This window comes from Lates calcarifer, linkage group LG6, assembly GCF_001640805.2.
Source record: "Lates calcarifer isolate ASB-BC8 linkage group LG6, TLL_Latcal_v3, whole genome shotgun sequence".
Classification (NCBI taxonomy): Eukaryota; Metazoa; Chordata; class Actinopteri; family Centropomidae; genus Lates; species Lates calcarifer.
The window spans coordinates 21,046,599-21,074,187 of record NC_066838.1 but is presented as its reverse complement, the minus strand read 5'-3'; the positions used below and the strand labels follow the sequence as shown (position 1 = coordinate 21,074,187).

General features: G+C 42.0%; 2 protein-coding genes across 10 annotated transcripts in view; one reads left to right on the top strand and one right to left on the bottom strand.

The window, feature by feature from the left end:
- Positions 1-150: 150 nt before the first annotated feature.
- LOC108882095 (urotensin-2) lies at positions 151-1,980 on the top strand. The gene is made up of 4 exons (XM_018674375.2): positions 151-939; positions 1,329-1,454; positions 1,684-1,727; positions 1,832-1,980. Exons 1-4 carry the CDS (start codon positions 759-761, stop codon positions 1,943-1,945), a joined length of 465 nt encoding a protein of 154 aa, XP_018529891.1. The 5' UTR covers positions 151-758; the 3' UTR covers positions 1,946-1,980.
- Positions 1,981-2,362: 382 nt separating this feature from the next.
- camta1a (calmodulin binding transcription activator 1a) overlaps positions 2,363-27,589 on the bottom strand; it is a 274,478-nt gene continuing 249,251 nt past the window's right edge. For 3 of the 9 annotated variants that reach the window (XM_018674475.1, XM_018674480.1, XM_018674479.1), the window contains 13 exons: positions 15,156-15,343; positions 14,813-15,009; positions 14,629-14,707; positions 14,135-14,483; positions 13,533-14,008; positions 12,585-12,763; positions 12,087-12,330; positions 11,119-11,190; positions 10,924-10,944; positions 10,582-10,781; positions 10,158-10,232; positions 9,746-9,776; positions 2,363-7,537 (listed from right to left, as the gene is read on the bottom strand). In XM_018674475.1, coding sequence (XP_018529991.1) covers positions 7,505-7,537; positions 9,746-9,776; positions 10,158-10,232; positions 10,582-10,781; positions 10,924-10,944; positions 11,119-11,190; positions 12,087-12,330; positions 12,585-12,763; positions 13,533-14,008; positions 14,135-14,483; positions 14,629-14,707; positions 14,813-15,009; positions 15,156-15,343 — 2,144 coding nt within the window. In that variant the 3' untranslated portion in view covers positions 2,363-7,504. Of the gene's footprint in view, positions 7,538-9,722; positions 9,777-10,157; positions 10,233-10,581; positions 10,782-10,923; positions 10,945-11,118; positions 11,191-12,086; positions 12,331-12,584; positions 12,764-13,532; positions 14,009-14,134; positions 14,484-14,628; positions 14,708-14,812; positions 15,010-15,155; positions 15,344-24,004; positions 24,364-27,589 lie in introns of those variants that run through there. The other 6 variants (XM_018674477.1, XM_018674482.1, XM_051071350.1 and 3 more) reach the window with 5 other exon arrangements.

The window sequence follows — 27,589 nt, the reverse complement described above, 5'->3', positions numbered from 1 at the left end:
CCCAATCTCCCGTCCAATAGCAGAGGTTTTGTGACTCCATACACCGATGCTGGAAGAACTCGTAAAGTTGAGTTTTATTGCATGACTACAAGGAAGTGAAAGCACAAACATCACATCGTACCAGAACAAAGTCTCTAAATAATGTGCATGAATCAACCTGATTCAGTGACCCATTGAAAATTCTGTGCTGTCTTAAAATGTCACATGGCTTATAGACTGCAAGTCCTTGAACGTTTTAGCATTTCCACTGAACCTGCGAGTAATTATGCTGTTTTATTAGGGAATTCTATTGCTTTGTATGCAGCTCCAGTTGTGGAGTTTTTCTGTGGGCTTTGAGTCAAGAGGATTCAAATGGCCCGAGAGTTTAATGAGCTGCTAGCATAAGAACATTAGTCATTTGGCTGCACAGTTTCTCCACCTGCTCCCCTATGGGATGTTGTTGAGAGTGACATCTGAAACACCTGCTTTGGTCCCATTTACAAAGTCAGTAAAAACAGTCAATCAAGCTGAAGAGCTGGTAAAACATGACTGTGCCCTTGAAACATGGGCCAGGGCACTTGTCTTTTTATTGAGCCTATAATTCACCTGTGACTGCCTGTTGATTTATGACAGTTGGATGGGATGAGACTGTTCATACTGCTGATGGCTATTGTGGCCAGCAAAAGTGTGTGTGTGTGGGAGACTGCTGTGTGGCATGCGGGAGGGGGGTGGGGTAGGCTACAGCTGGAACTATATAACCCAGTTGGGACCGACGGAGCATGTACAAGTCTTCTTTTCCACCTGTGGACCTCCGTAAGAATCAGAGCCCCTTCCAACAACAGCGTCCTACAGTGATGAAGTGTAACCATCTCCTGTCCTGGGCCTTCCTGCTCGTGGCCTCTGGCCCACTGCTGGCTCACCCCATCACAGAATCTGCTGAGATGCCTTATCCAGGACCTGGTGAGTGGAAAGTAGCTGTTATACACAGCTGAATTATTTACTAATTCAGCACATTGATTATCATTTTTAGTAATAACACTTCATTTGTGAGGATTAATGGTAGACAAAGCATGTTTTGAGGCCTTGAAATAATTACTTTCAAGTCACAGTGTTGAGAGGACTGTTCTGCCAAAGTTCACACAGCTGAACTATTAATGCTGGATTCTTCTGTCAGAAGAACAGAATCAGTTCTCTGTTCAAATAATCAAAAACTAAGTTATCACTGTTTAAAAGATTAAAAGTGTTCGTCTTGCTCTGTGTGTTTACTGTCTGTATATTGAAAATGTAAACTGTGTTATACCTGTCAGTGGTGTGTTACCAACTGTATGTGGCTGTTGGGTTGTCCTCAGTATCAGCGGAGGACCGAGGAGCCGGCACTCTGGATGATCTGTCTCTCTCTGAGCAAGCCTTCCCTTCTCAGGATGGTGCTGGTCTCAGATATTCCACTCTGATATCTGGGGAGATCAACAGAGATGGTGAGAAACATACAATCCACACTTGCATGAACATCATAATACTAATGTGCTCATATGCAGGAAAAATCTGCATCCACTGAAGCGTGAGGCAGTTGGAGGTACTGATCGAGCACGGGAAGTTTATAGTGGCAAGAGTCACCTCGTCATTTACCCTCCTCTTTACCCACTGCTGAAAAGCTGCACTTGCACAGAAACATAGCTAATGGTCTCATGTTTTATATTCTCCCAGGTGTCAGAACAGCAGGCCTGCTTCCTAGGGGGATGAAAAGAGAGGTGGGTTTTCTACAAATGTCATCCCTAATACAGCAAAGAAAAGTACGCTGTGCACTGAAAATAAAGCAAAATGTTTATTGCTCCTACTTTATCTTCTCTTTCAGGTCCTACTGGAGAAACAAAGTCTCCTAAATCCATTCAGCCATGTGTTCGGCATCCGGAAGCAGTTCAGGAAGAGAGGAGGGAATTCTGAGTGTTTCTGGAAGTACTGCGTCTAAAACTAAAACAACAGATATTAATGCCACACACACAAGAGACAGGGCTTGCACTAAAACAAAAAACCCTATCTTGCACTCACATAAGTACATGCAGACAGATTGTATGTGCGCATATGCATGCCCACTGCATATACTCACACATACACACTCACATACACAAGCAGGTATGATCGAGACATGTTGCTTGAGGACTTTAAGATTATTTATTAAGATTACTTTTATGTTGTGTGGAACTAGATTTGTGTACACTTGATGTATGACCAAATGTCTTTTAAATGTGAAATGCTGAATAGAAATAAAACCTATATTATAAAAACTGTATCTGATAATTGTCTTTTTTTGGATAAAAAATGTTGGTGAGAAAGAAAACACTTTCTTAAAGGTAAAGGAGGAAACAAAAACACGTTGCAAAAGTGGTTCTCAAGTTTTCTTCATTTTTTCCTTTTTTTATTATTTTACAGCAGAAAGAATATAAAGCATTCAGAAAACATCTTCCATATTTTAAGGGCAATTCAAAACGTTTTGCATGGCTTCAGCAGCTGAAATCTCTTTTTTTTCTTTTTTTTCTTTTTTTTACATATCCATCGAGTCAGTGACACTTGTACATGCACAATTACAAAAATAAAACTTACAAACAAGAGAAGGGAAGAAAAAGGAGGAAAGTAAAACACATTAGGAGAACCGAGAGGAGATGAGACTTTTAAGGGTATAGAGGTTGGGAGCGGAGAAAAATTGGGTCACATAACAGGGAAAGACAGAGAGAAAGACAGCTATAGAGGAGAGGAAAATAGATCTATCACTAGTTCACATGCAAAGTGTCGAGGACCCGTGACTTTCTATCAAAGCAGGGCCTTTTTTTTTCTTCTTGGTTTGGAATTGATGAAAACGTGCAGTTCAGTAAAGGGTGCCATATAATTGCTGTCCATAAACTACTGAATGCTTGTCTTGCAATACTGGCATTTGCATAAGAGTAAGTCGACTACATGTGTCCAATCAATTTAAACTTCACTAGGTCTATAGGTCTCCACAAAATAGTTCTTTATTGCTCTGTGTCCACAAGTGGAATATGTTGTAAATCTGTTCTGTTGTCCTGATGTGCCTACCTTTCTCCGGTTTGGGTGCTTGGGAAAAAGAAGAGGAGGAAAGGCAGATTCCCAGGTCAGTTCACAGAACATCTTGAAATTTATAATAACTGTATACTAATGCAGAGAGCCTATCAGCTAACCTGTCATCCCATTCATAAATGGCAGTAAAACAAGATTTGCAGGTGAACTTTTCATATAATTACACTCTTAATCTTAAATACCCTCTGTACTTTGTCACTTAGATAAATTAAAGGCCTAAAGAACCGGCCAGAATTATACTATGATTTGACAGGCTTCTATGAAAGAATGTCAAATCATTTATCTTAATGAGCTATATATAACAGGACTTTATTCCAGGGCTCCACTGGTGTCTGAAATGTTCAACGATACTGAGAGGAAATGGATTATACTTCATATTCACTCATTTTAAGGACTTCAGTATCGCAGTGGTGAACCTGTCTGCCCTAGATTCTTCACCAGAGAGCGTTGCTGAAAGATTTTTTACCCTTTTTCAATTTCAGCTTCTTCTGCTGTGAATCATGTGTCCTGCTCTGTTTCCTCCTCCCCATTTTTGGCACCCTGAGTAAAATACAGAAGGGAGGTGAACCAGTCCCTCGGCCCGGAGAAGACCAATGCTGCCTTCGCCGCTCGGTGTACAAGTGAAACTGACACCTTGACATGTCTGCATGTGTGCTGTGCGGTGTCTTTGTGCATGTGTTTGTGTGTATCGTGTGTCGCTTAGTTAATACTTGCTATATATACTGTCACAATGGTCTCCAACCTTGTCCGTTTGTTCCTTATTTGGAGTTGGGAGCACACTGATCAAATCTAAATGAATCGAAAACTAAAGAAAAAAAGTCTAAAAAGTTAGAGCTTGCTCTAAAAACAATCTTGTCCTCATGCTTTGCCATGAAAACGTCAGTAGCTACTGAGTTATTGATCATTGGCTCAATTTGTAGGTCTGCCCTCCAGTCACATGCCCTCTGTCTTTCTGAGTTCTGTGACACGTCAAACCAATGTTCATCGTTTTACAGAACAGTTAATTCTTTTAACAAGTCTATCTGACTATCGATTCTAGGAAAATAAGCATGCTTTAGGTGCAGTTCTGTCACCCTGTTAACTATTTTACCCATGCAAGCATAATAAATCCTTCTCCTTTTTGCCACGACATTGCATTGGCTATGCATTCTAACCACAGACTTGAGGATGAATGCAAGGCAACAAACCCCAGTAGTGGCATTTCTAAATGTGGTTTTAACAAGCTGTCCCAGTATAAAACAGAAAAGAAGACAGTAAAAGAAAGAAAAAAAAACTTAACATGTTGACAAGCTGGAGTGCTGCACTGATACTGGAGTGAACAGGGAATATCATAATTGTGGCTCTGGTGAGTGCAAGGTAATGGTGATCGTGTGTGTTCATGTAGAAGATACAGCACTGAGTGTGTGTGACCATGTTCTCTAAAAATTCTCAACCTCTGGTACATTGTATGCATTCTGGCATTAGCTTGGCGTTATCAGGATATGAATAGGCACTTTCTACATAAACACTCAGGAAATAAAGTTTACATATCAGATGAGTGGAAAACAAACAAACAAAAAAAACAACCAGTCAGTCAAGGAAAAAAAAAAGAAATACCTATTTAGCCTAGTAATCATTTAACAAAAATGACAATACAACTCAAGTTTTTCAGTGGCACTTGGCTGAATAATCACATGTCATTACTTGGATACAGAATACATTTTCTGGTAGTTCTGGTAGGAATATATTATAAGAATTAGGCAGCAATCAACAGGCACCTCTAGACCAGCAGCTCATGTGTATACTCTCTCAGATTGTTCCTACAGCCCAATCAAGTCTGCTATTTACAAGACACATCTTATGCCTCGCAATTATAAATGGCACCAGCGCATTACAGTCGCTTTGACTCACTGACCCTGCATCAAGGTGAATGACAACTTTTAGTGCCGGATGGAACTGTGTTAGCACCTTTGACCGATTCATTTTGCAAATGTGTTTTCAGCTGCTCGACAAAGAAATCCAGTCATGTACGTTATGCTACACATGTTTTTCAACTAGACATCTTTGTTCTTTTGGAGTACAAGGTCTGTTTAGACCCTGGCAGCCTTGATCAAGGAGTTTAAGACATTTTGTATTAGGAAAATCTGCTCACCAGTTTACTTTAGGGATTGATGAATCAAAGCTTGCTGCAACATTTTAAGAGGCAAATTCAATCTTTTGTCTGTGATAGAGAGTAATAACATGGATTGCTTTATAGGGACGCCATGGGCAAGGCTGCCATTTACAATCTTTAAGATCAGACAAGATACCTCAGTAACACATCACATTCCATTTGCAATGACAACAAAAATAAAACTGAAACGTTGCAATGGTATATTCAGAAATGGTCAAATGCTTCATTTATCTGTGGGGATGGTGGAGACATGAGAGACTTAAATGCTTTCTGTGTAAATATAACTCCCTCTGCAGACTGTGTACCTTATTGATCTAGTGATCCTTCCGCCAGTTGTGATCTTATGGTCTTTAGTGCTAGTGTGTATTTCACTGTTATGATTATCTGTTCTGCAAAAATTAACTTAATTCTCTTCTTAAGCTATATAGCATTCACATACCTTGGCACCATTGGCAAAAGATTCTTGGTAGCCCAAAACAAACAAAAGAAAAAAAAAAAAAAAACATAACCGTACTTGTTTTAAGATAATTTTGCAGACTTCTCCTAACTCTAAATACAGTATTTTTTTTTACTTTTTCATATTGCAATAATATCATGCTTTAGCAAAATGTTCTTCTCAAGAACAATCAAAATAAAATAAAATACTCTAATAGTGAAATAGTTTTAATTTTACAGAGCATAGCCACTACTGCTTTTGTTGTTTTTTTTCTCCCTTTTGACTCTGTTCATACTTTTCATGCACATAGCTCATTTTTATCCCAGGTATTTACACTATATACAAACAATACAACCATACTTCTTAGGCATTCAAACAAAACTATACAAATATTCTGTTTTTGTCTCGTACCTGTTTTTGACCCATTTTTAATGAATAAAATAATATATTTCTAAAATACAATCCCCTTCGGGTAAATGTTTTTTTTTCCTACGTACTTTCAGCCTTCTTTATATACAGAAATCGCTCAATTGTCAAAAATATGGATTTGTCAAACCCCTATTTTGGGACAAGCTTAGGGACCCCTCAAAGAATCTCTAAGACGTCAAGGCAATGTATGTGATCTTCCCCTCAAAAGCCTTCACAGGCTCTGAAGTTCATTTAAAAAGAACAGTAATAACCTGCATGACCATAACCATTACAACACAAAAGTAGGCAAGTTCTTTTCTCTCATTAGGTTCCAGAGGAGCAATCAACTGAACAAGGCAAACTGAAACAAAATGAAAAAAGAAACAGGACAATATGGGGATAGCTTCATTACTGAGATGGCAGAACTTATGGAGGAGAAGATGTGTACCACTAATGTGGAAACAGAAAGGAAATCATAGGATAGGCTGAAAGACTAGACCATAAGCACACAAGCAAAGACTTTTCTTGCCAAGAAGTCATGCATTTTTTCTTGGTAGGATTCAACAACATAGTCTGAAGATACAGATCATCAATACATTAGACATGATGGAACAAATACATTGGACAGTATGGAACAAATTCAAGTAATAAAGTGACAATATATACGATAAAGCATAGGGTTTTTTTAAGAAATGGAAAAACAGAAATATTTTATCCCCCATCTGCATATGCATGGTTAAACCCCCCGACTACATTCATTTGTAGCTCCACCTGTGTGGGCAGACTGGTGGGGTAGAGCACAGTGGGAAAGGAGGAACTGTTGAGCTAAACTGAATATCATATCATCTACAGCAGTGGTAAGAAGTGGGCATGTGGGTTACCAATGTGTTTGGTTTAAAAAAAATCCTTCTCCAAATGAATTGATTGGTCACTTAAAAAATTATGAAAAACAATTAGAGCCCAAAGTGTTTCCGCATGGTCTCCCTATCCTCTGAGATCTTCTGCAGCAGCCTTAATTTACGTCCCTTCAGGTCCTCACGTGTGACAGACCTCCTCAGGCATGTCTTGTGTTCGCTTCTTCTGTCGTCCAAAAACCTCTTCATATCCAAAAAAGACAAAGCAATCCATGAAAAAGTGCAAAAAATGCCATGAAGCAAATGTTCTGCACCCCCCACCCTGGCCCTTACAGTTTATAATCCCGTAGAAGTTGCCACTCTCCGACCAAAATCAAGTCAGTGGAAAGAATAGATATGTGAAAAAATGCTGTTGTACATGTAATAGTAGTTGAACCAGTAACACTGCAGAAGTAGTAATAATTGCAGTGCTTGCATTGATGTTTTTTTCCATTTCTCTTGTAAAATGTCTTGGGTACAAACAAAAAAAGAAAAGAGGAGTCAGGAGAGTGATGTCACATCGCAAGGGGGCTCTTCTGAGGGGTCTCATGTTCCCTGGCCCTTTTCAATTCTTTCACCCTGGAACACAGACAAAGACAGGTGTCCATGAATGCAACAGCCTTGACTTGAATAACAAACTTATGATGAAACAGGCTTAAACAGTATCACACTGTTCAGCCAAAACTATCAGAACAATATCAAGTCAGCCCAGATCATCAGGAACTACAGCTGGTCTGTGAAAGGAAACATTGGTCAGGATTGAACTGAACTTGCACTTTAGAATGAACAAAAGGGGATAATTATGGCACAATTACAGAATCATTACTATACTAACTTATTACACTTAAGATAAAAAGCACTTTTGTGACAAAAGAATTACAATAAATTTTTATCATGAAATACAGTTAATATGAACTAATCCTAAACAGTATGATAATGACATTATAGTTATTAAGATTACAGTCATTCTAAATTGATATGACTCATTTCAAAGTGAGCCCTGGCACCATGAAAAATGTTTTTAACACAAAATGCAGCAGGTGACACTAATGTGACTACACTAATGTGACAAATGAAGAATGAAATGTAGAACTGTCCTTCTACATTTTTAAATCGTTAGTCAGAGATAATTAAAGAGATAAAAGTCATTGGACTAAATGTTTATGGTCAGGGTGAAGACCACCACGACCTCACATGAAAACAAAAAGAACTAAGAAATCTTAAGATTCTTAATTTATGGGGTGGGGGAGCAGCTGATTTTCTCAATTTCAAGTCTTCATAAATGCATTATCTGTGGGTTCACAGAAGATATACTACCAGAGGCTATTGTGGGTTCATAGAAGAGACGTGTCTCAAGTGTATGAGCAAAAAGCGGTCAAGTACACACCACTCTTCACTCGAAAAATGTATTTTAACACATCAACCACCACCATATTATGGATTTAGCCCTACTCTGGCAATTCATAGCAGGGGGTTAATATTGCAACATGTATGTCCTGAAGAGAGGCAGACTAGGAGGACGCATGGTTGGATGCAGTATGTGTGTGTGTGCTGCGTCCTCTCATGCTGAGCTGGTGTACTCCCTGAAGGTATGAATCCATTAAAGCTCTGTGCTGTAGTCCCAGTGGGTGAAAGAACCGATTGTTTGTTTTTTTCGCTGTGACCTATATGCTATCACAGCTTCCTAACCCATTATCACAGTATAGCAGACACTCTTGCCATAAGAGGTGGTTACAGCAACAATCTCACCTGCTCTAAAAACACGGTACCCTAATTTAGGACAGTATATACAGCAGATATGGAAAAGAGTTAAAACAAGTAACATGAATGTCAACAGCAAGGAGGTTAAAGATTTGTGAAAAATAATCAAATGCTCAAACTTCTATACATGCTATATATGGTGTTTGTAGCTTTTTCCCATTTAGCTGTTTCTTTTTGTACTGTATTAGTTTTTAATTTGTTTTGTATTATGGTGAACCAATGGGCATATTACATTCAACAGTTTGACACAGATTTAGTAAATGGAAATCAGAGGGGATAAGTTCCCCTCTCAGTCTGTTGAGTGGCTAGAAACAGGACACACAGCCAGTCACACAGACAGACAACTACTTGAGAAACAGCAGGCCCATAGCATGCCTAAAGGTAGAAGAGCAAGGCCCATAGTTGTCACCACTTGACATGCAGCAGAATAAAACATGATTGAGAAAAAGCCTCCGGTTCTCTCAAACTGGCTGTCTGCATAACCACATAAAAGTAAAAAAAAAAAAAAAAAAAAAAAAAAAAAAAAAAAAAAAAAAGTAAAAACAAAAAACTGAACAAAAAAACAATCATGAACGAAAAGTAATTTCCAAGGAGAGAAAGACAGAAGAGATAAAGAGAGTCAGAGAAGTGCCTGTTAAGTGTTGCAGTGATATTGTCATTCATAAGCATTTTGTTAGTTTGAGATAGGTTATGCTCTAAATCTGAGCTTCTCAGTCCACCTGTGGCTCCAGTTGGCAGCCTTCATGCAAGCAGGCATCAAGCAACAGTGATGGAGAAGGAGGCAGGGTGGGTGGAGGGGTGGGAGAAAGAGAAAGAGAGGGAATGAGCAAAAGAGAAAATCAGAGTGAGGGAAGGAAGAGGAGAATGCGAAGGCCGAGACCTCAGGAGAAGATAATTGTATTATTAAAGAGTGAGAGTGAGAGACAGAGTGGGAGATAAGAGGGAGAAAGAGGCATACAGAGTAAACAGAGAGAGTGTGAAAGAGAGAGAGAGAGGCACGAACTGAGTTGCTGAGGCTGCACTCACCCGCTTGAACAGTCTATGGTCCATCAAGGGGCTTGGCATAAACAGCAAAACAATACCAGACAGCTATTAGCACACAGTAGGCACTGTGAAGGAGGGGGCGAGGACAGGTGGGGGCCAAATACAGTGAGGGGGAAGGAGGTGGAGCTTAGGTTTTGGAGACATTTCTAACCACCCAATTTTTCCAACAAAAGTAAATCAAACACATCACACCGAGAATAGTTGAGAGATGGACAAAACGATTAAATTAGTGGTAGTTTCTACTGTGTCTTACCGATTAACTCAATGGGATATTACTCTTTTAGACCATGAACCAACCACTGAAGTCTTGTTTTGCCTATGTAAAATTTTGTGTAGGTATATACGAGTATGTGTATATATGTGTGCATGTGTGTTAGTCAGTGTCGGGGTCTACCTGTGGCGACAGCGACGTAGGAACCTCATGATCTTCCTGGCAGCCTGATCCTGCCTCTTTGTGAGCAGACTACCTCTATAAAACACCAGACAGATAACAGTGTTATACTGTTTGTGGAGCAACAGTTGAAGATTGGCACACAGTCAATATTTATCTTTCAATGAAAAGAAGAAGGTTGCAAAAAAGATGAAGTATAATAATTTGGAAACTAAAAAAAATGATACACAGAGGCATCATCTCTATAATCTCTGGGTTTCCTTTTGTAAATGTGTCTGTCCATAAATAACTGAAGGCACCACTTATCCTTCAGAACGTCCAATAACTTAACTATTGCAATTAATTTTGTAATGGGTAGCATGACAAAGTATCTTAATTAACTTACTGTATTCCAGTATTTGACCTTAATATGTGGCTGGGTATCTACCTCAGTTTGTGCTGCACCAGGGCAGCAGCTGCCCCGCGGTGGTGGGGCTTCAGCCTGCCAAACTCCTTGTAGCTGCGGTAGTATTGCTGAATGAGCACGGCGGCCCTCCTGCTCTGCTGGAACTTCTTCTGTTCGTGGTAGCTGCGGAATTTACTCTGGATAAGGATGGCGGCCTGCGTCATCTTCTTATAAAGTGCATACTGTTGACAAGAACAAAACACTATGTCACACTTTGTTGTGTGTGAATACAGAGATAGTGCTGTAGGCTGTTGCTGTATATATGTATATATATATATATCGTTAGTAGAAGGACATTAGCTGAAGTCTGGTGAGATGTTTTACCTTCAAGGCTATCCATGTTAGCTTGCAAACAGAAAAATAGAAAGATTGTGAATGATGCACTAATATGCTCTAATACTCACTAAAAAGCCTCACTATTATTTTAACAGTACTGAGATAGTTAAATCAGACCATGATATAAACTAATGGATTAATTCATTCCATATGAGGAACACTTTAGCACTTTGTGGTGCCTACCTGTTTGTATTTCTTGTAGCAACGTTGAATAACAGCAGCAGCTACCTCCTGTTGCTCTCTGAGCGGCCGTCCCTGTTGGGAGAGTAGAGTGGGATAGGTCAGAGGTCACAGTAGAACCTGCATTTCGTCACAAAGGAAATTAGTTGCTCTGTCAAGTCTCCTTGAAGTCTCCTGGTGACTGGCAAATGAATGCCACCCTGGAATGAGTCCACACCTGGTGGACTGCCTGGCCTCCCGTGTGAGCAGTGGGGAGGAGGAGGTAAGCTGTGGAGTGACAGAAAGCCAAAGGTCCACCTCAGTATCAGCTGGCACAACAGGTGACTGAAAACAACAGCGAAAAATTTGTCATACGAAAACTTGTGTAGCTGGGGGGGTGGGTAGCAAGTTGAGGAATGGGGTTGGGCAGGGGAAAAGGAAGTGTGTGGAGAGCTAGTTATAAACAGGCAGTAGCAGGCTCCAAACTCCTAACTGAGAGAGAGGGAGAGAGAGAGGGAGAGAGGGAGAAGCAGAGAGAGGAGAACATAAACTTAACCGTGTCTAATTGGAGCAGGGATAAAGGGGATAATGCATCGTTCCTCTAAGCAAGGCCATGCTCTGCTCAAGCCACCTTCCCATGCTGAAACCACAGGGACATATTTGTATATTTCTTTGTTTATGGTGTCATGTGAATATGAGCAGAGAAACAGAGAGTGAGACAGAAATAGAGATAGAAAAATGTGAATAATATTAAGCGTGATCAGAAACAGTATATCTCCAGACGAAAGATGTTAATGAACCATATCACAACCATGAACTTTACTGTACAAATCAGCGCTCCATAGCTTGGAACCAAATAAAAATCAACCATTCAACATCTCTGAAAAAGCCCAAAACCAAACCATCTAATTACTCCAGTCCACAACAGTACAACCCTGCAACTGTGGGCTGCAGTACACACAGCATATGGCACCTGAGCACCAGGCCTGTACCTTGTACTTGCGGAAGGCAGTTTGGACTAGGCGGGCAGCCTCGTACAGCTCTCTCTGCTCTGGATCTGACAGAGTCAGCTGGGCCAGGTCTCGCTCCACCTTGCTGTTGGAGGCATTGATGAACTCACTCCAGTCAGCTGGGGATGGGAGTGCGGATCTCTCCAGAGGTCCCTCTCTCAGCGGAGACCCGCCGGGACTGAGGCTGGGGTTGGACGACGGGGTCAGGGGTTCGTTATAAAGAGATCTGAGGGAGGAAGATGATAACTCTGACGTTAAATTGGCAGATATTTATAAGTGTACAGTGTACAGTGTTCTTTTTTACTCCTGGACCATTTTACTCCAAAAAAATAAGTAAACTTCTTGGACAATACCATGGTGTAACAAAGCATAGAAAAAGGATGACTACCTATGCAGTGAGGAGGACACACACACTATACACACACCCACATGCTGGCTATACAATATGCATATCTGCTTTTCCCCCGATGCACTCCTTACCGTAAGTGTATGATGCTCGGCAGCTGTTCCACATCTCCCAAGTAGTTCGCCAGCCAGTTCATGGTGTTGCTGACCCCTGACGTGTCTAAGGGCACAGAGTCTGCAGCGGTGAAGTTCTCCCTCTTGATTCTTTCTGGTGTTGCTTCAATGATGTGCTCTGCCAGAGTCATCATGTTTACCTGTTTTGTTGTAAACAAACAAAGATGACTGAGGAGAGGATTTTCTTTGTCAAAGGTTACCATTATACATGAGTGTTAAGAAACAACCTAATTTCATGATTGCATATGGTCTAATTGTTTTACTCTATCAAAAATGCTGGATCTAATGTCTGTGGAGAGGATAATAATGATGAGAGTGATATTGCTGTTGGCTAAAATTTCTAATCCAGCACTTCATCTGTTGAAGGAGTAGTTAGACTGAGATGGATGGCTGGAAGAATCCCTTGGCTATGGAAGAGGATCAATAGAGAGAGTTTATTATGCAGTGATGGTCATTAACAGAGTGCCAGATTGGCCTGGTGCGTATCGCCTACCCAATAGAGAGGGCGGACATAAAAGAGGTGGCATGGTACTGTAGTGTCCAATTTAAATGTCATCTTACCATGCTTTCTTCACTGGTGACTGTGTAGCTCTTATACATGCCACCTCAAAAAGTTCAAAGTACAAAGCTTTCTATATGTAAGGCTTTGCTTTTTCTTTTTTCACCAACTTTTACAAATATTTGAAATGGAGATCAGTTAACACTTCCACCTTTCTGTTTGATGTTTTGCTCCTAAGCATTATGTAGTTGTCATTTCTGCTGCTGTATTGTGTGGATATCATTTCTGTGATGCAGTAATTTACATCAACAGCAACATGCTTTTGGTCCAAATTGATTCTTTGGCTTTTCTGGTGCCAAGTTCTACACATTTAGCTGACCAAATACAGTTTTTTTTTTTTTTTAAATCACCTGCAGGTCATCCATCTGTGTGAGACAGTCCTGGTTCTCCAGATCCTCCCGATAGGATAGCAGTTCTGCATCAGCCATTTCTCTGTCTGCCATCACAAGCATGCCTAGCTGTTCTCGCTGACGTAACCGGTTGACCAGTTTCTCCTTCCCCAGGCTGCTGCCTCCACTGACCCCCAGCGTCTTCCTTCCCAAACCACTGTTGGAGAAACTCTCTCTTGAGGTCCATCTGGCTGTCCCCGTGCTGCCTCCTGTAGACAGGCTCTTGTCTGAGCTCAGGCCCTCTGAGGACAGGCTCTTGGGGCTAGAGGACAGCTTGTGGAGCTGTTGCTGCTCCAGGCTCAGAGGAACAGACATGGCCTTGTCAGGCCGAGTCTGAAAGAGTTCTGGGTTGGGTTTATGTTTTTTAGCTAGTGGGAGGTCTCTTTGGCCCTCGCTGCTGTAGTAGTTGGAGGGCTCTGACCTGGGCCTTCTCAAGTCTGCAAAAACAAAACAAGTAACAATTAGCTGCATAATATACTTACATTGTGTGTCATTGCTAACAGAAGATAGCTAGTCTAGTCAGTAACTTTTCTTCCAAGTGTAAGAGACATGCAAAAAGAGACCTGGATTGAGGCTGGTGGTGCTAGATGTGGTTGTAGTGGTGGCAGGACCTCCTTTCTTGCCGCTGGGTGCGACTACACTGTCATTTGCCCAGCTGACCATCCAGCTGTCTGTGGTGGGGGCATCAGGGCCCGGGGAGAAAGACATACGAGTTGTGGGTGGGAGAGGGGCTGGTGGCTGCTGCTCTTCCCTCTGTAGCTGCTCCAGACATTCAGCCAATTTGGTATGGCCACGAGAGCGGGCAATCGACAGCGGTAAACGGCCTAGAGAATCTGGGATGGCCAGGGCACGTCTGTCCCACTTGTACAGGACCACTGCTGCCTCCAGGTGACCCAGTGCACACGCCCACATCTGGATGGAAAACAGATGGAAAAGGCAAAGAAAAGGAATTATGGGACTATTAACAGACATCAAGCTCTCACAATAGATCACACAAACTCTGGATTTTCTTCACCGCTGCTCACACTGCTGTATAGATGTTGTTCAACATTCTTACCAGAGGCGTGCAGGAGAAGTGATCCACATTCAGAGGGTCCACTTCTAACTCCAAATCAATACTATCAGCATGCTTAGTGCTAGATGGAAGAGAGAAAACAATCAACAACACACCATTTGGTGTGGAGCACACCAATTACAAACCAAAGCACCATTATACAGTATCTAGAGTAGTTTGTTCTCACCGCCACTTGATGAGTGTCTGGATGAGGGTGGCGTAGCCCTGGCCTGCAGCCAGGTGAAGGAGTGTCATGCCTCTGAAGGTCTTGGAGTGGATTAAATGTTTGGACTTGGCCCAGCAAGCTCTGCTCATCATCTTCTCGCAAACCACCACGACACGGCTCTCAAAGGAGCTGCTTGCTTGCATCTGGCCAGATACACACTCACATACACAAAACAGTAAGTCGTTATTGGTTGTTCTAAATTCCTCTTTAACATCAAGAAATCACTCAAGCAACACAATGTGCTTGCTGTGTACTGCCTCATGTGCACTGGTTGTCATATGAGTAGTGTGATGTGGCTTTTTACCTGTGACTGGCTGTTGTTGCCTCCCCCTCCTCCTCCTCCCCCTCCCCCTCCGGCTCCCCCTGTCCCCCCTGTTCCTCCCCCGGCTCCGCCACTCCCCGCACTGCTCGGCTGCTGGTGGCTGGCCATCTCCGCCATCCTCCTCTCCATCTGCTCCAAGCGCTCCAGGATAGACATTCTGAACTGGTTATCTGGGCAAACAGTGGGACACAGAAGAAGAACACGTCAGCACACAAGTAGTATCAAGTGAGCAAAAAAAAAAAAAAAATGTTGTCTTCTTTGCTGTTACCAGCACAAACAACCCTGTGTCCTGACAAGACAAATTATCACACAGTGTGCACCACAAGCTGCACCAAATATGTTGCTCTGAGCAGCATTAAGACTGTCGCAGTGACTTGGGGTTTAACATCATGAGGCATGCAATCAACACAAATGTATTAAACTAATTTCTGAGATACTGCAAAGCCGATGGAAAGTTAATTTCCTACTTTAAGCTATAACACAAAAACCCTGATAATCATTATTAATCTTCCCAGAATGAGAGTGAAAAACAATAACATCAATCATTAACTCCATCAAAACAATTGGCTTTACTAAAATAACCTTTAAAGCCCATCAATCATCCGCTAATGGCTCCCATCACTAAACTGCCGCCATCTCTCCTGCACCACTCAAACACAGCCCCAGCAGGCTAATACAGGTTGAATGATTGGCCATTGAGTAGGGGCATGTTATATGTGTCCACCCTTTCACACAGGGCTTCAGACACGCTCTGGGGGAGTGTGCAGCTGAAGGCCCTCTCCAGCTGATTAAGTACAGCTTGTTATGGCCAAGGAGTCCCAGCCAACCCAAGTTCCATGAGCCTGAAAATGTAGGAGGACCACAAAGCTGACAGTACCGAATCAATCACAACTTGCACCTATCCAGAGTCCTTGAAAACCCAGCCTTTCCATACATCAAGATGGATGGAGGTGTATAAGACCTAAGGTGTTTACATGCTGCTTTGGAGGCAACTACTGCTTTGTATCCTATGTCAAAGTAGTTTTTATGGGTTGTCTCTGCTCAAACTTTCAGCCTTGCAACAAGAAAAGCCATTAACGTCAGAAATATAGACCATGCTGCATAATTCAAGACCTAACTGAACAAAGGGCAGAGCACATAACAACATATTTTAATTGAAACAAGCACAAAAAAAGGTGTAACTGGGAAATTAAGCAGACTGCAAAATTGCCAGGCAGGTTTTTTGACCTCTGGATAAAATGTATATTTAAAAAGTCAAAACACTTAGAAACACTGCAAATGTATGTTCATAAATAATTATAAGACACAGGGCTCACTGGGACTTTTAGGACACTCACGGACACACTAAACACAACAAACACTTGTGAGTATGAGTACACACATGTGCGCGCGCGCACACACACGCACAGAGTATGCTGTGTACAGACAGTAGAATGGGATGGGCACAGAGAGCCCACTGCAGCAGGGAGTATAGAAGACTGCATTAGCATTCCCCATTTAGCCACTATGAGGCCGTTTCTGTGGCAACCTGCTGCCGAGCCGTAACTAGGCGACAGGAACATGGCTGTGTGTGTATGGTCTGCCTGCGTGCTATTGGCTTATTGATGAAGGGGAGGAGAAGGACTCAGTACACCAGCAAAAAAAAAAAAAAAGAAATGGTGAGAGAAAGGCAAACAATGAAAAAATAGAGTCTATAAATCTTCTTTGCCATGCTTTTGTGTACTTTGCCTACTCTCTTTTCTCAGTGTTGACGCCGTAGGTAGGGACCTAATGACTCTAAGTGGGGAGCCTTCACAGCACGACCTGGTGACATTTGCGCTTTACGGTATCTTGGCAGTCATGGCTCAGGGCTCCGTGGAGAGCTAATGTCACAGTCAAACCTCCCATAAGCCACTGTAAAAGAGGTCAAGTAACTGCTATCATTGGACAGAAAAACATAATGTCACTGGCTGGTAAATTACTGCTTTCAGTGACAACACGCTGCACTGTGAATAATGGACTTACAGTACAACATTAAGGTCTCTGCCTTCAATCTGTGCTATGGACAGATCAGCAGATCATTCTCATATTGAGCAGGTTTGAATGTTTGCCAAGATTCTTCCTATATGGAAACCATCTTGAGACAGGTGAGGTGAAGAGAGCCTGTTCCAGACTGAGTGCTTGCGTCAAGAGAGGAGTCAGAGGGTTGAGATAGGTCACAGCACTACAACCTGCCTTGAACAAGGTATGCTCTTCCTCTCCCTCTGGCTTACAGGTGGGGAAAGATGTAGACGGAGAGATGAAGAGAGAGAGAGAGGGGGATAGTTAGCGGTAGGCTGACATGTCTTTGTTCAGACCCAGTGCTGCAGTGTGCTGCAGTGCAGATGATGTCATCTCCACCTGCTGCCTGCTGCTCTAAATGCGATGCACGTCCACTGCAGAGGGAGGATGGGGGTAGAGACGAGTGGGAGGAGAGAGGGAGGAGACAGGGAAGGTGAGCAACCAAACAGAACCGTAACAACACAGTGACGCTGTTAACGCCCTCCCACTCTCCGGTTTACTCCCTTGTGACGGTGTGGCAGCAGATGTGGTCACTCTCACACATTTAGGGTAGACTGTCACACGCTATTTCCAAAAGAAAGTGGGCGCAAAAATGAGCGCCTCTCATTAAGTTTTTAACACTTGAATGAAAGGTGATTAGTCAACCGAAGTGTTAAATTGCAGCTGTCATGACACAAGTATGCCTTCCAAAGCCCGGCTGAGTTTCTGTGGATGAGCCCAGATCCCTCACTTGTGGAGATTTATTATGTATCTTCCCCATGCTTTCAGTGCTGTATTCCCCTGCAGGACTTGGAACCTTGCTAACTTTCCCCATCCAAATTGGATATGAAAAATACAAAAGGAGAGAGAACTCTTCCCTCTCCTGAATAAAAACCTACACCAGTTTTCATGCTTTATCAATTCTCTCACACTTCTCTTATCTACCTGAAGCTCATCTCTGGTGTAGGTTATCCTGTGGAGTGCTGAGTGGTATCTGTTGAGAGCAATTTTAATGAGAACAGCTAACACAGTTAACAGTGAAGGATTTTTTCCTGTACAGTCTGTTACATAACAATTAGAGTGTACCTTTTGAAATTGCAGTGACTATGTTGCTAAACGGCTTGTCTCCCCTTAGAAGTGAGAGGAAAACCTCTCACCTCTGGGACAAAAGCCTGGAGAGGATGGGAAAATACCAAACTTAAGGGTCTTTTAATAGAGTGACAGTTGCCTTGGCTAAAAAGGGAACACTGTGTGCCAAGAATGTGAAAAAAAACACCCATGTGACATGAGGTCTTGAACTTTTATGACCCAAATGAGTAATTTCATCATTTGCCTTGGGACCAGCACTCATTACAGTAAATTTAGGGTGTTGTCATTGTGGGACCCACCAGACACTGGCTTGTGACCTGGTCCTTTAATATATACAAAGAAGCTTAGCTCTATAGGGAAAGTTACAAGTCTGGTTCTGGGAAGTCACTTTTGGACGGGAGCCATAGCAGGAGCAATGTAACATACTTTCTGCACAATACAACTCGTACCGGATCTCTGCACAGTCAGTAGTGTTTCTTTGCGTGTGATGACTCTTGTGTGTCTCTGTCGTACTGCTGTTGCTTCTTATTAGCTCCTGTCTAAGGATGTAAGTGTCCTCTGAGAGAAGCAGCGAGCACAGGACCTGCAAGATGTGCAAAGGGTTTCAACCCGCACAGCGTCACAGCCCTGCCCCATGTGATCTGTCTCATCTCTGGGATATGGCAGCAGCTCCTCATGAGACAGGATGACATACAGACGGATAAGGGAAGGAAGGACAGGGCTGTTTATTGACACGCAGTGGAGCACAGTGGGAGTGAGAACAGGGTGAAGGGAGGAAGTAGACAGCAGGAGATACTGCAGGTAAGGACAGGACAAGGATGAAGTGAGATGAAATGAGAGGATAGGGGAGGAAGGTGACGGAGAGGGGGAGAAACAGGGAGGAGAAGAAAAGGGCAGGAGAGAGAGGACACGCCGAGGCAGACGTTGTTATTGAGACAGGTTGGAGAATTCAGCAGTTGGGTCAGGTTAGTGGGCAGCGAAAGGCAGCTTGTCTGTCCCATCTTGGAAATGTCACGGATGAGGGCAAGAAAAGAACTATTACTGGAGCCCCATTATCTTGGAAACATGTGGGGGCTTGTGCAGACAACCACCTTTTATTTTCATCCTTGGACCACTTAAATACTGAGTTCCAGTACAAGACGCTCGTTGTACACAATATCAACACACAGCAGAAGTCAGGGTCTTGGACAAACAATATACTTTATACTGAAAGTCACAGCTGTATTTGAATCATTTTCTGTTTTTCTTATTTTAGGTCAAGAAACTGTTTCTCTGTCCTTAGTCGTCACACTCAGCATTCCACATTGAAAAAGGCACACTCATATATTATCCTAGAACAGCTTGCAGACTTATTCATATGGTGATGTTCCGATAGAGTGTGGGAGGACATCTTTAATCCTCACTTCTGAACCTCTAGTTGGGATTCATGCCAATCAATTTAGTGCTGGACCTCATTATCTCTCTGCAGCCAGTCAACTTCTCACATGTAACCCAGTAGAGACACCGGAGGCCAGCCTTCCTCTGGGTCTCTGTGTGAGCTGACTGACAGGGGCTGATATTTGTGACCGCGCAGAGGAAGGGGCCAGGCCATCTGGTGGCAGCCCTCACAGCTGGAAGACATGGGTGATCAAAGACTGACTTTACTTTGCCATACTGTAATGACTGGTTGTGGTCCTAGTCTGTCTATTATTATATTTCCATCCTTTTTATTCTTGTTAGCAGAGTGATAACAGAAGATTTAAACTCATCAAACAATAACACTGTATGTGATAGAGACATCTTTATTCTGTAGAATCAATTGTTATGGCATCAAATCTATTTGAGGATGCTATCTATCCATTCATCTGCTTCCTGTTCAGGGTTGCGGGGGAGGCGGGGCAAGATGCAGGCTACACCCTGGACAGGTCGTCAATCCGTCACAAGGCTAACACACACAAACCGACGAATACATTCACATTCACACCTACGGGGCAAATTAGAGTTTGCACTTAAGCCTGTGAGTCTCTGGACTGTCAGAGAAAACTGGATCATCCGGAGGAAACCTCTCAGACGTGGGTAGAACATGTAAATCCCACACACAAAAAAACAGGAAAGGCAAATAAAACAACCAGTACACATTCATGCAGATTTAGTTTTGCCATTTTAGTGCTTGCTTTCTGTCAGATGATTGACTGTGTTTTATATGTTCCTCAATCCAAAATAATTTTATCAAATGTTTTTATAGCTTTACTAGTCTTGTTTACAACAATTTGCATCTTGCACACAACAACAGAAATCCTTCATGCACAAAGCAATCAGCTTTGATGTCAATTTCATTTTGATTTCAAGATTAAAAACAGAAGTTAAACCAGCCAGATGCCTGGATCACTGATATATTTCTCCTGTAGTGTATTGGCAACAGGTGGGTATAACTGTAATATTAGGAAACGTTATGTCCTGTCAGACTATTCTGAATTTCCACACAGCAATAATTTATTCTCAACAATATACGGAAGTTTAATAACTGCAAACAAAGGTCACAGTGCTTGAATGATACTCTGCCACAAAGGTGAAGCAGCTCTTAACCTGCTGGCATTTGTCCAGCAATATAGGTCAATATGAGTAAAGTCCGAACGCTGAATAGATACGTTGTATCACATTGAAGGTAAAATGCCAAGAGTGCACACCATGGGGATTTACTGCCATCCGCTATCACACTAATAGAGTGATGCAGTATTGGCTTTTTGTCTCTGAAAGTAGGGTAGCTTGATCTTTTATAGGTGTTCAATTGATACAGTAACAAGCACATATCATTAGCTTCCTATTTGCATAAACAACTATGTACTGCTTGACACATGAGCTGCAGGCATGAGTGCAAATGAGAGACGAGTAGAGAAATTATTTCAAAGATGAATCAATCTGATATAAAACACCACTGCCCAAGGGACAGGATGTCTCCAAAGCTTTCCATTAATAGTAAGACAACACAGTTGGACTAAATGCATTCACAGGATTGTCAGCCTGTTCTCCTTTTTTTTCCTCAGTCATTTTTAACATGGTACTTAGAATCACATTTCGGTCTTTTGTCATATACTGGGAATTTCCATCTACAGAGTATTATAGCACCAACTGTAATTTACAACCAAGGACACAGAGCAGAGATAGAGACCTGAGCTATCAGATCTTGACTGTGATATAACTTATGCTTGGCCTGAGACTATGTATATAACCTCCTCTATTTTAATTCGGTTCTATGGCAACTCAGGGAATTTGATAAACACATTAGCTGACTGACCCACAAATGCAACGCAAAGCTAACAACATAACATTGAGGATGCACTTTCCCTGGCTTATAGCTATTCATATACAGTGCAATTAGCTGAGAATACAAAAAAACATTATCCCCTTGTGCTTTATAGCAGTCTGGGTCTTGTTAGTACAGAGGTGGGCAGCTAAATGCATATCTCACATCACAGCACTGACATATTCAGACTGATGCATAACATAATGTAACCAAATGCAAACCACAAGCTACAGCTTCAAAACTGACCAAAGGATTTGACAGTCCCACCCCAGTAAGCCCACAGAGGCAGCATCCACTGCATAAATATTACATCTGGATTGCCTAAGATAGACATGCTGTCGTTATGTGTACCCACTATATATTGGACTTAAACTGATTGTAAAATGATGAATTATGAGGTTGAATAAATAAAGTGCCACCACAGGGAGAAAAAAAATAATCAAAAAGTCAATAACAGTCAGGGGTCTTAATTGAAGTCATTTGAAATTATTAGGGAAACCTGGACTGAGGCAAACAAACAGCCCGAAACGAAGGACTCTCTCTAAATGTCCCTGTCTCTTTAAACCCTCTAGTCTGGAGTGATCCATCACCTCCAGGTGTAAGCATTCCCACATCAGAGCTGCTGTTACTAGAACTACTACTATTGATATCGCTCCTGTTATTAATATTATGGGAACAGCTACAGCAGTAACATTGTTGCCTTTAACATTACAACAAAAAATAATACTTCTGTTATTTTTCATATTATTACTGCTCGTCTTAGAAACAACATTTTCACAGATAATAAGATAGACAGAGAGAGACACAAACAGTCTTTATTGCCCCAGGAAGAAAATTTGTTCTTACAGCCCCATGCGCTTACATGTCTCATCAAATACACTTACACACATGCCCACATACAGAATATACACACACTAATATAGTGTTCAATGAGGTGTTTTATTTAGGACTGCTATGGCAAAACGACAAAACTATTACCAAAGTGAAACTATCACTGTTAACATCACTACCCATGCTGCTTCTGCAGCAAGCAGCACAACTACAACGTGCTAAATATTGCTAACACTACTACCACTAGTGCAACCAATACATGGTTTTGAGAAGTTCAGCTAAGATACAAACTGTACTGCTGTCAAATATACTAAATAAACCACTTCGCATTAAAGTGGCAACAAAACAGGCTTATTTAGTATTATTGCAATGGATGCATACGAATTACACCTGCATAAAACACAGAAATGCACCATTGTGATTCTTCCAACATTTGCAAAACTTACTGTATAAGACTTTGCAACTTTGGTTTAATGTACTGTATCTGTCACTGATCCTCTCAGAGGCTACAATATAGGCAGTGCATCTCCTTCTTTGCCTTGAAAATAAGACAACTCAAAACTTCACAGAGGAGCAACAGGTATACATGTATATGGTATAATAGCTGGTATAACAGGTATATCTGCTGCAGATACTTCAAATATTCTGGAGAGCTCTAAACCAAAGCGAGGTTTAAAGACTAAATGGGGCTAAAGTGAAGTTGCTGGCTGCTGTAAATTCTCGATGGACTACTGTAGCAACGTGTAGTTATTTAATTGCATTTTTAGCAGAGTAATTAGACCCTCCTTCGGATGTGATTAGCCCCGAATGCAATCTGAACTATGAAACAACAGCATAAGTAGATTTCACCGGCGACACGCTGGCCACGACAACCTGAGCAGCACTCTGGGATGCGACAACCCTCTAATGCGCTAGACAGAAGAGCAACTACTGTACTTTGAACAACACGTGAAACAGCACTTGCAGCTTGCAGCAATGTAGGGACACTAGTCTGAGTAGAAACGGTGAGCATACAGTTCGTCAGACTAAACACACCAAAAGTCAAGAAACAGTTACGAGTCCTTGTAAATGTGAAAATCCGGTTTTGCCAAAAGTATTAAGACTTGGAAAACAGACACAAGAGAGCTATAAGTTAACTTCCTTTACTGTTCAAAATGAAATGAAATGAATTTTGTCACTGAAGGCGTCTTAAGGAGTCTCGAATTTGCCAAAGCACTATAGTCGTGAGTCAGGAGTTGGCTACTATCAACGTCAACTCTCCAGTGTTCTGCAATGAGGCAGAGTCACATGAAACACTTGAAGAAGCATGTGGCCAAAATAGACCAATTTATTCAAAACTCCGCCACAGCACAGACACGGTTGGACTCGTACATTAAATAACAAGAACCACTCAGCATGCAGGGTGTTCGAAGAAGCGTGGAACTTCAACTTCTTGTGGTACAGCACACGAGAAACGCACAGAATATATATGTATGTATATATATATATATATATATATATATATATATATATATATATATATATATATATATATATATAAAATCAGCCAAACACACAACACAAACACAGCACAGCACTACAGCCATAGGTTGAACTTAACACTTCTAACCTTCTATTTTATTTTCCATTGGTAGAGTCCACCTCAAAGCCAAAAAATACTGCCTCTTTTGTCTTTTAGGAAATGCAGGTGTCATTCACTGGCATCCTGACCCAAAGGAGTCCAACCAAAGCTGCATTTCACTCAAATTGCAGTTTTGCCCCCACAATCTGACGGTCAGGCTACTGCATGGTGTTATACGGAGGAAAGAAAAATAAAAAAATATATATCCTTGGTGTAGACTGAATCTCAGTCTCAACAGAGCACTCGTCAACAATAGAACAAAGTGAGGGAAGAGAGCGACGTGAGGAGAGAGAGAAAGAGAGAAAGAGAGAGAGAGAGAGAGAGAGAGAGAGGAAGACCGCTCACTACTCTTCTTCCTCTAATAGCCCCCTCCTCCTCTTCACTTGTTTCACCTCACACACATACACACACACACACTTTCCCAGTGTTTCTAGTAGTCGCTGCTATACCAGCCTGCAGTAAAATGACAAATACCGCTGCTAGGAGACGTTGTGCGCACGTGCCGCCGGTAAACAGACGCCCTAATTCCCGTTTGCCGCCTCCTCCTCGAGCCGTGGTCCTGCTCCTTAAAGCTAACTCTTTATCTTATTGTTATTGTTGTTGGTTATTTGGCCTGTAATAACAATATTTTTTAAACTATTATTTAAATATCTCTACTCTGCTCGACGCGTGTGGCTGTTAATTCGCTTCACTGTGCGCCTGCACGGAGTCTCTCCCAGACTGGAGAAAGTCGGTACAACCATTCAAAAGACGACTGGATTCGCCTTCTCACCAGCCTAGCTGCCATCTGAAACTAAATCTTGTTCTGTTTGCGGTAGTTTACCATGTTTACCCAAACACGCCCACTCCTTCGCTCCTGCATTGTGTGTACACGGTCTGCCGTTTGTCACGCCGGTGTAGTTAGGCTCAGTCAGTACTGTCAATACGCTCCCTTGAACACTAACAGTCAATATATGCCGCTATGCGGGGCTGGAATTTGGCAGTTCCCAGCGAACCTCTCCCGGCTCGGGTTCGTGGGATTTGAGCTCAGGGACTTATTGGGGCGGACGGTGAGTGCTCTGCAGCTCCGACAGCTTTTCTGTCCTGCCCATGGCTCCGTACCTGCAGTGCTGCAGAGAAAAGCGCCCCTTCCCCCACTCTGCATTATGACAAATCAAGGCAGGCAGGCAGCTGTGCCATTAGCACATCATAGCACAGGGAGTCTTCCATGGGAGAACAAACTCACAAAGCTGTATAACACACCGCTGCGGACTCAGACGAAATATTGCACGTATGACACACAGTGTCAGCAGCCTGTAGTTAATCAGGTGACTGACCGTGAGGGTTAAGAAGCGTGAGTTTGTACAGTCACGTTAGGTAACAGGAGTCTTTTCACACTCGTGTTTTGGAAGTGGGCAACTAAATGGCCAGCAGTCATTACTACATCAGATGTGCGGCGCTCTTTGCTTCTTCTGCTGTGCTTCAAGACTGGGGGTATTATCGATGAGTATACCCCAGTGATTAGGCCTACATCTTGCCCTACTTCTGAAATAAGTTATATGCTCTAGATAACACGGTGGAGATTGAATTTCTCAGTGATTACAAGGGATAAACAATGACAAACTAAGCCAAACATTTACTTTTCCGAGAAGAACTTTGGTGAATTTTAAAGTTCGCTTTGCGCCAGAGTCGCTGTCCTCAGTGCGGTGGTGCTGAAGCTGCTGGTCAGACACGTTTCCGCCAGAAGTATTTGCTATGTCCTGGAGGGATATTGATTTTTTGTAGTCATGTGTATGTGATTGACACATATCAATACCCCAGAGGAGACAGTCCTTCCCTTTTGGTACGGCTGACCCTCTATCTCACACACACAGGTACACACAGAAACTCACATGGTGCCACATCATGTTACATCATTTGTACATACATGTATGGAACAAGGTAAACACACATTTATATGTCCTATCACACAATCGCAGAATTATGTGATTTTCAACTTATTTTATGCCATTTTGCCAATACTGCAAATGCATTTTTCTACATTATGTGTCAGTCTGTCTTGGAACAAATGATTAATAATTTGCTGGATGCAATAGACCTAAATTAAGCTGAAATCCAGGAGAACTTTACAAGTAAAAAATCCAGTGCAATCAATGGTCTTTGTGGATCAATACTTGTCTTTGCCATCCTCAAATACATTGCAGATTGCCATGGAAAAAAACAGTGCGAGAAAGCAGACAAGGGGTTAATATAAGTAAGGTAATAGGGTGGGCTGTGTTTTCCCTGAGACAGTCAGCTCCTCCTTAACTGGTTCTGTGAATGGGCCAGTGAGGCAGTAGGGTATGAATGGCGGAGGGATCCACTGGTACTGCCGTGTATGGGAGCCGCCAGCTCTCGATTACTCACTCCCACTCCCTCAAGGGCCGTCTGCAATGCAGCTGTCCTGTGAGCCTGTGCTTCACCGTGCCCTACTTTATCCTGTCAATGCTGAAGCACTGCAGCAATGCTTCCCCAGCAGCAGCAGCAGCACACACACACATATACAAACATACAAAGACTTACATATTCATTATATTCTGTTGAACGTGCCCACAGCAGGTCTCCTGACTCACAGACTTAACTTGAATTTTAACAGAATGGAAAATTTGCCAGCCCTGCAGCATCTATTGTTATATGTAGAAGACCTCTAAAATGCTGATCTACACAAGCTTTCTGACTGTAAAGGGATCACGCATAGAAATTTAAACATGTTTGTTTGTATGTAAATAATCCACCAATATCCAAGTTTGTCATTGCATTTGCACTGATGTATACACAAACAACTATCTTATTGGCTGATTGTAACAAAGGCAAGATGAGACAATGAGGCTTTCTGTCACTGAATGGATCTTAAAACAAAGCTTCAAATGTAATGTGGTATTTCATTTGCTCATCTCAGAACAACAGGCTGCAGAGTGAAAATGTCTCACTCAACACATCTTAAGGCAACAGAGTTAAAGGATAATTCAGGTATTTCTAAACCTATTTTTCCATGTCTCTGGAATCAGTGCAGTACTGAGCAAGAATGGTGTATCTGGTACTTTAGCTCACACAACACTGAAGTTGCTGAAATACAGCTGCCTTGATTGGTTAGTTTGTTTGTGTTACTGTGTGGTACTTTTACTTATGTAAAGGATATGAATGCTATGCCAATAGTATTCACACAATAAGACAAGCAAACTAACCAATCAGGGCAGCAGTATTCCAGCAACCCGTGTGATCAGTAAGGTAAAACTGCTGTTTTTGTAAATGGAGTCTGGTATTCATATATAATGATGTTTCAGGTTAAACAAAAAAGGATCTTACTTTATATTAATAAAGGTCTGTCTTTGTAGGAATCATATCCATAATGTTGTCAGACACCTCAAACAACAATCTGAACTTGTCAGTGGCAAAAAGCACCTTAATGGATGTACTTTGACATGGACAATTGCCCAAGTGGATTACATTGCAGCAGCTGTTAGTGGTTGACAGGTACACTGTTATTGCTCAATACTGCACAAATTACAGAGATGTTTGTTCCCATCAATCATTTACACCAAAAAATTGGGGAAA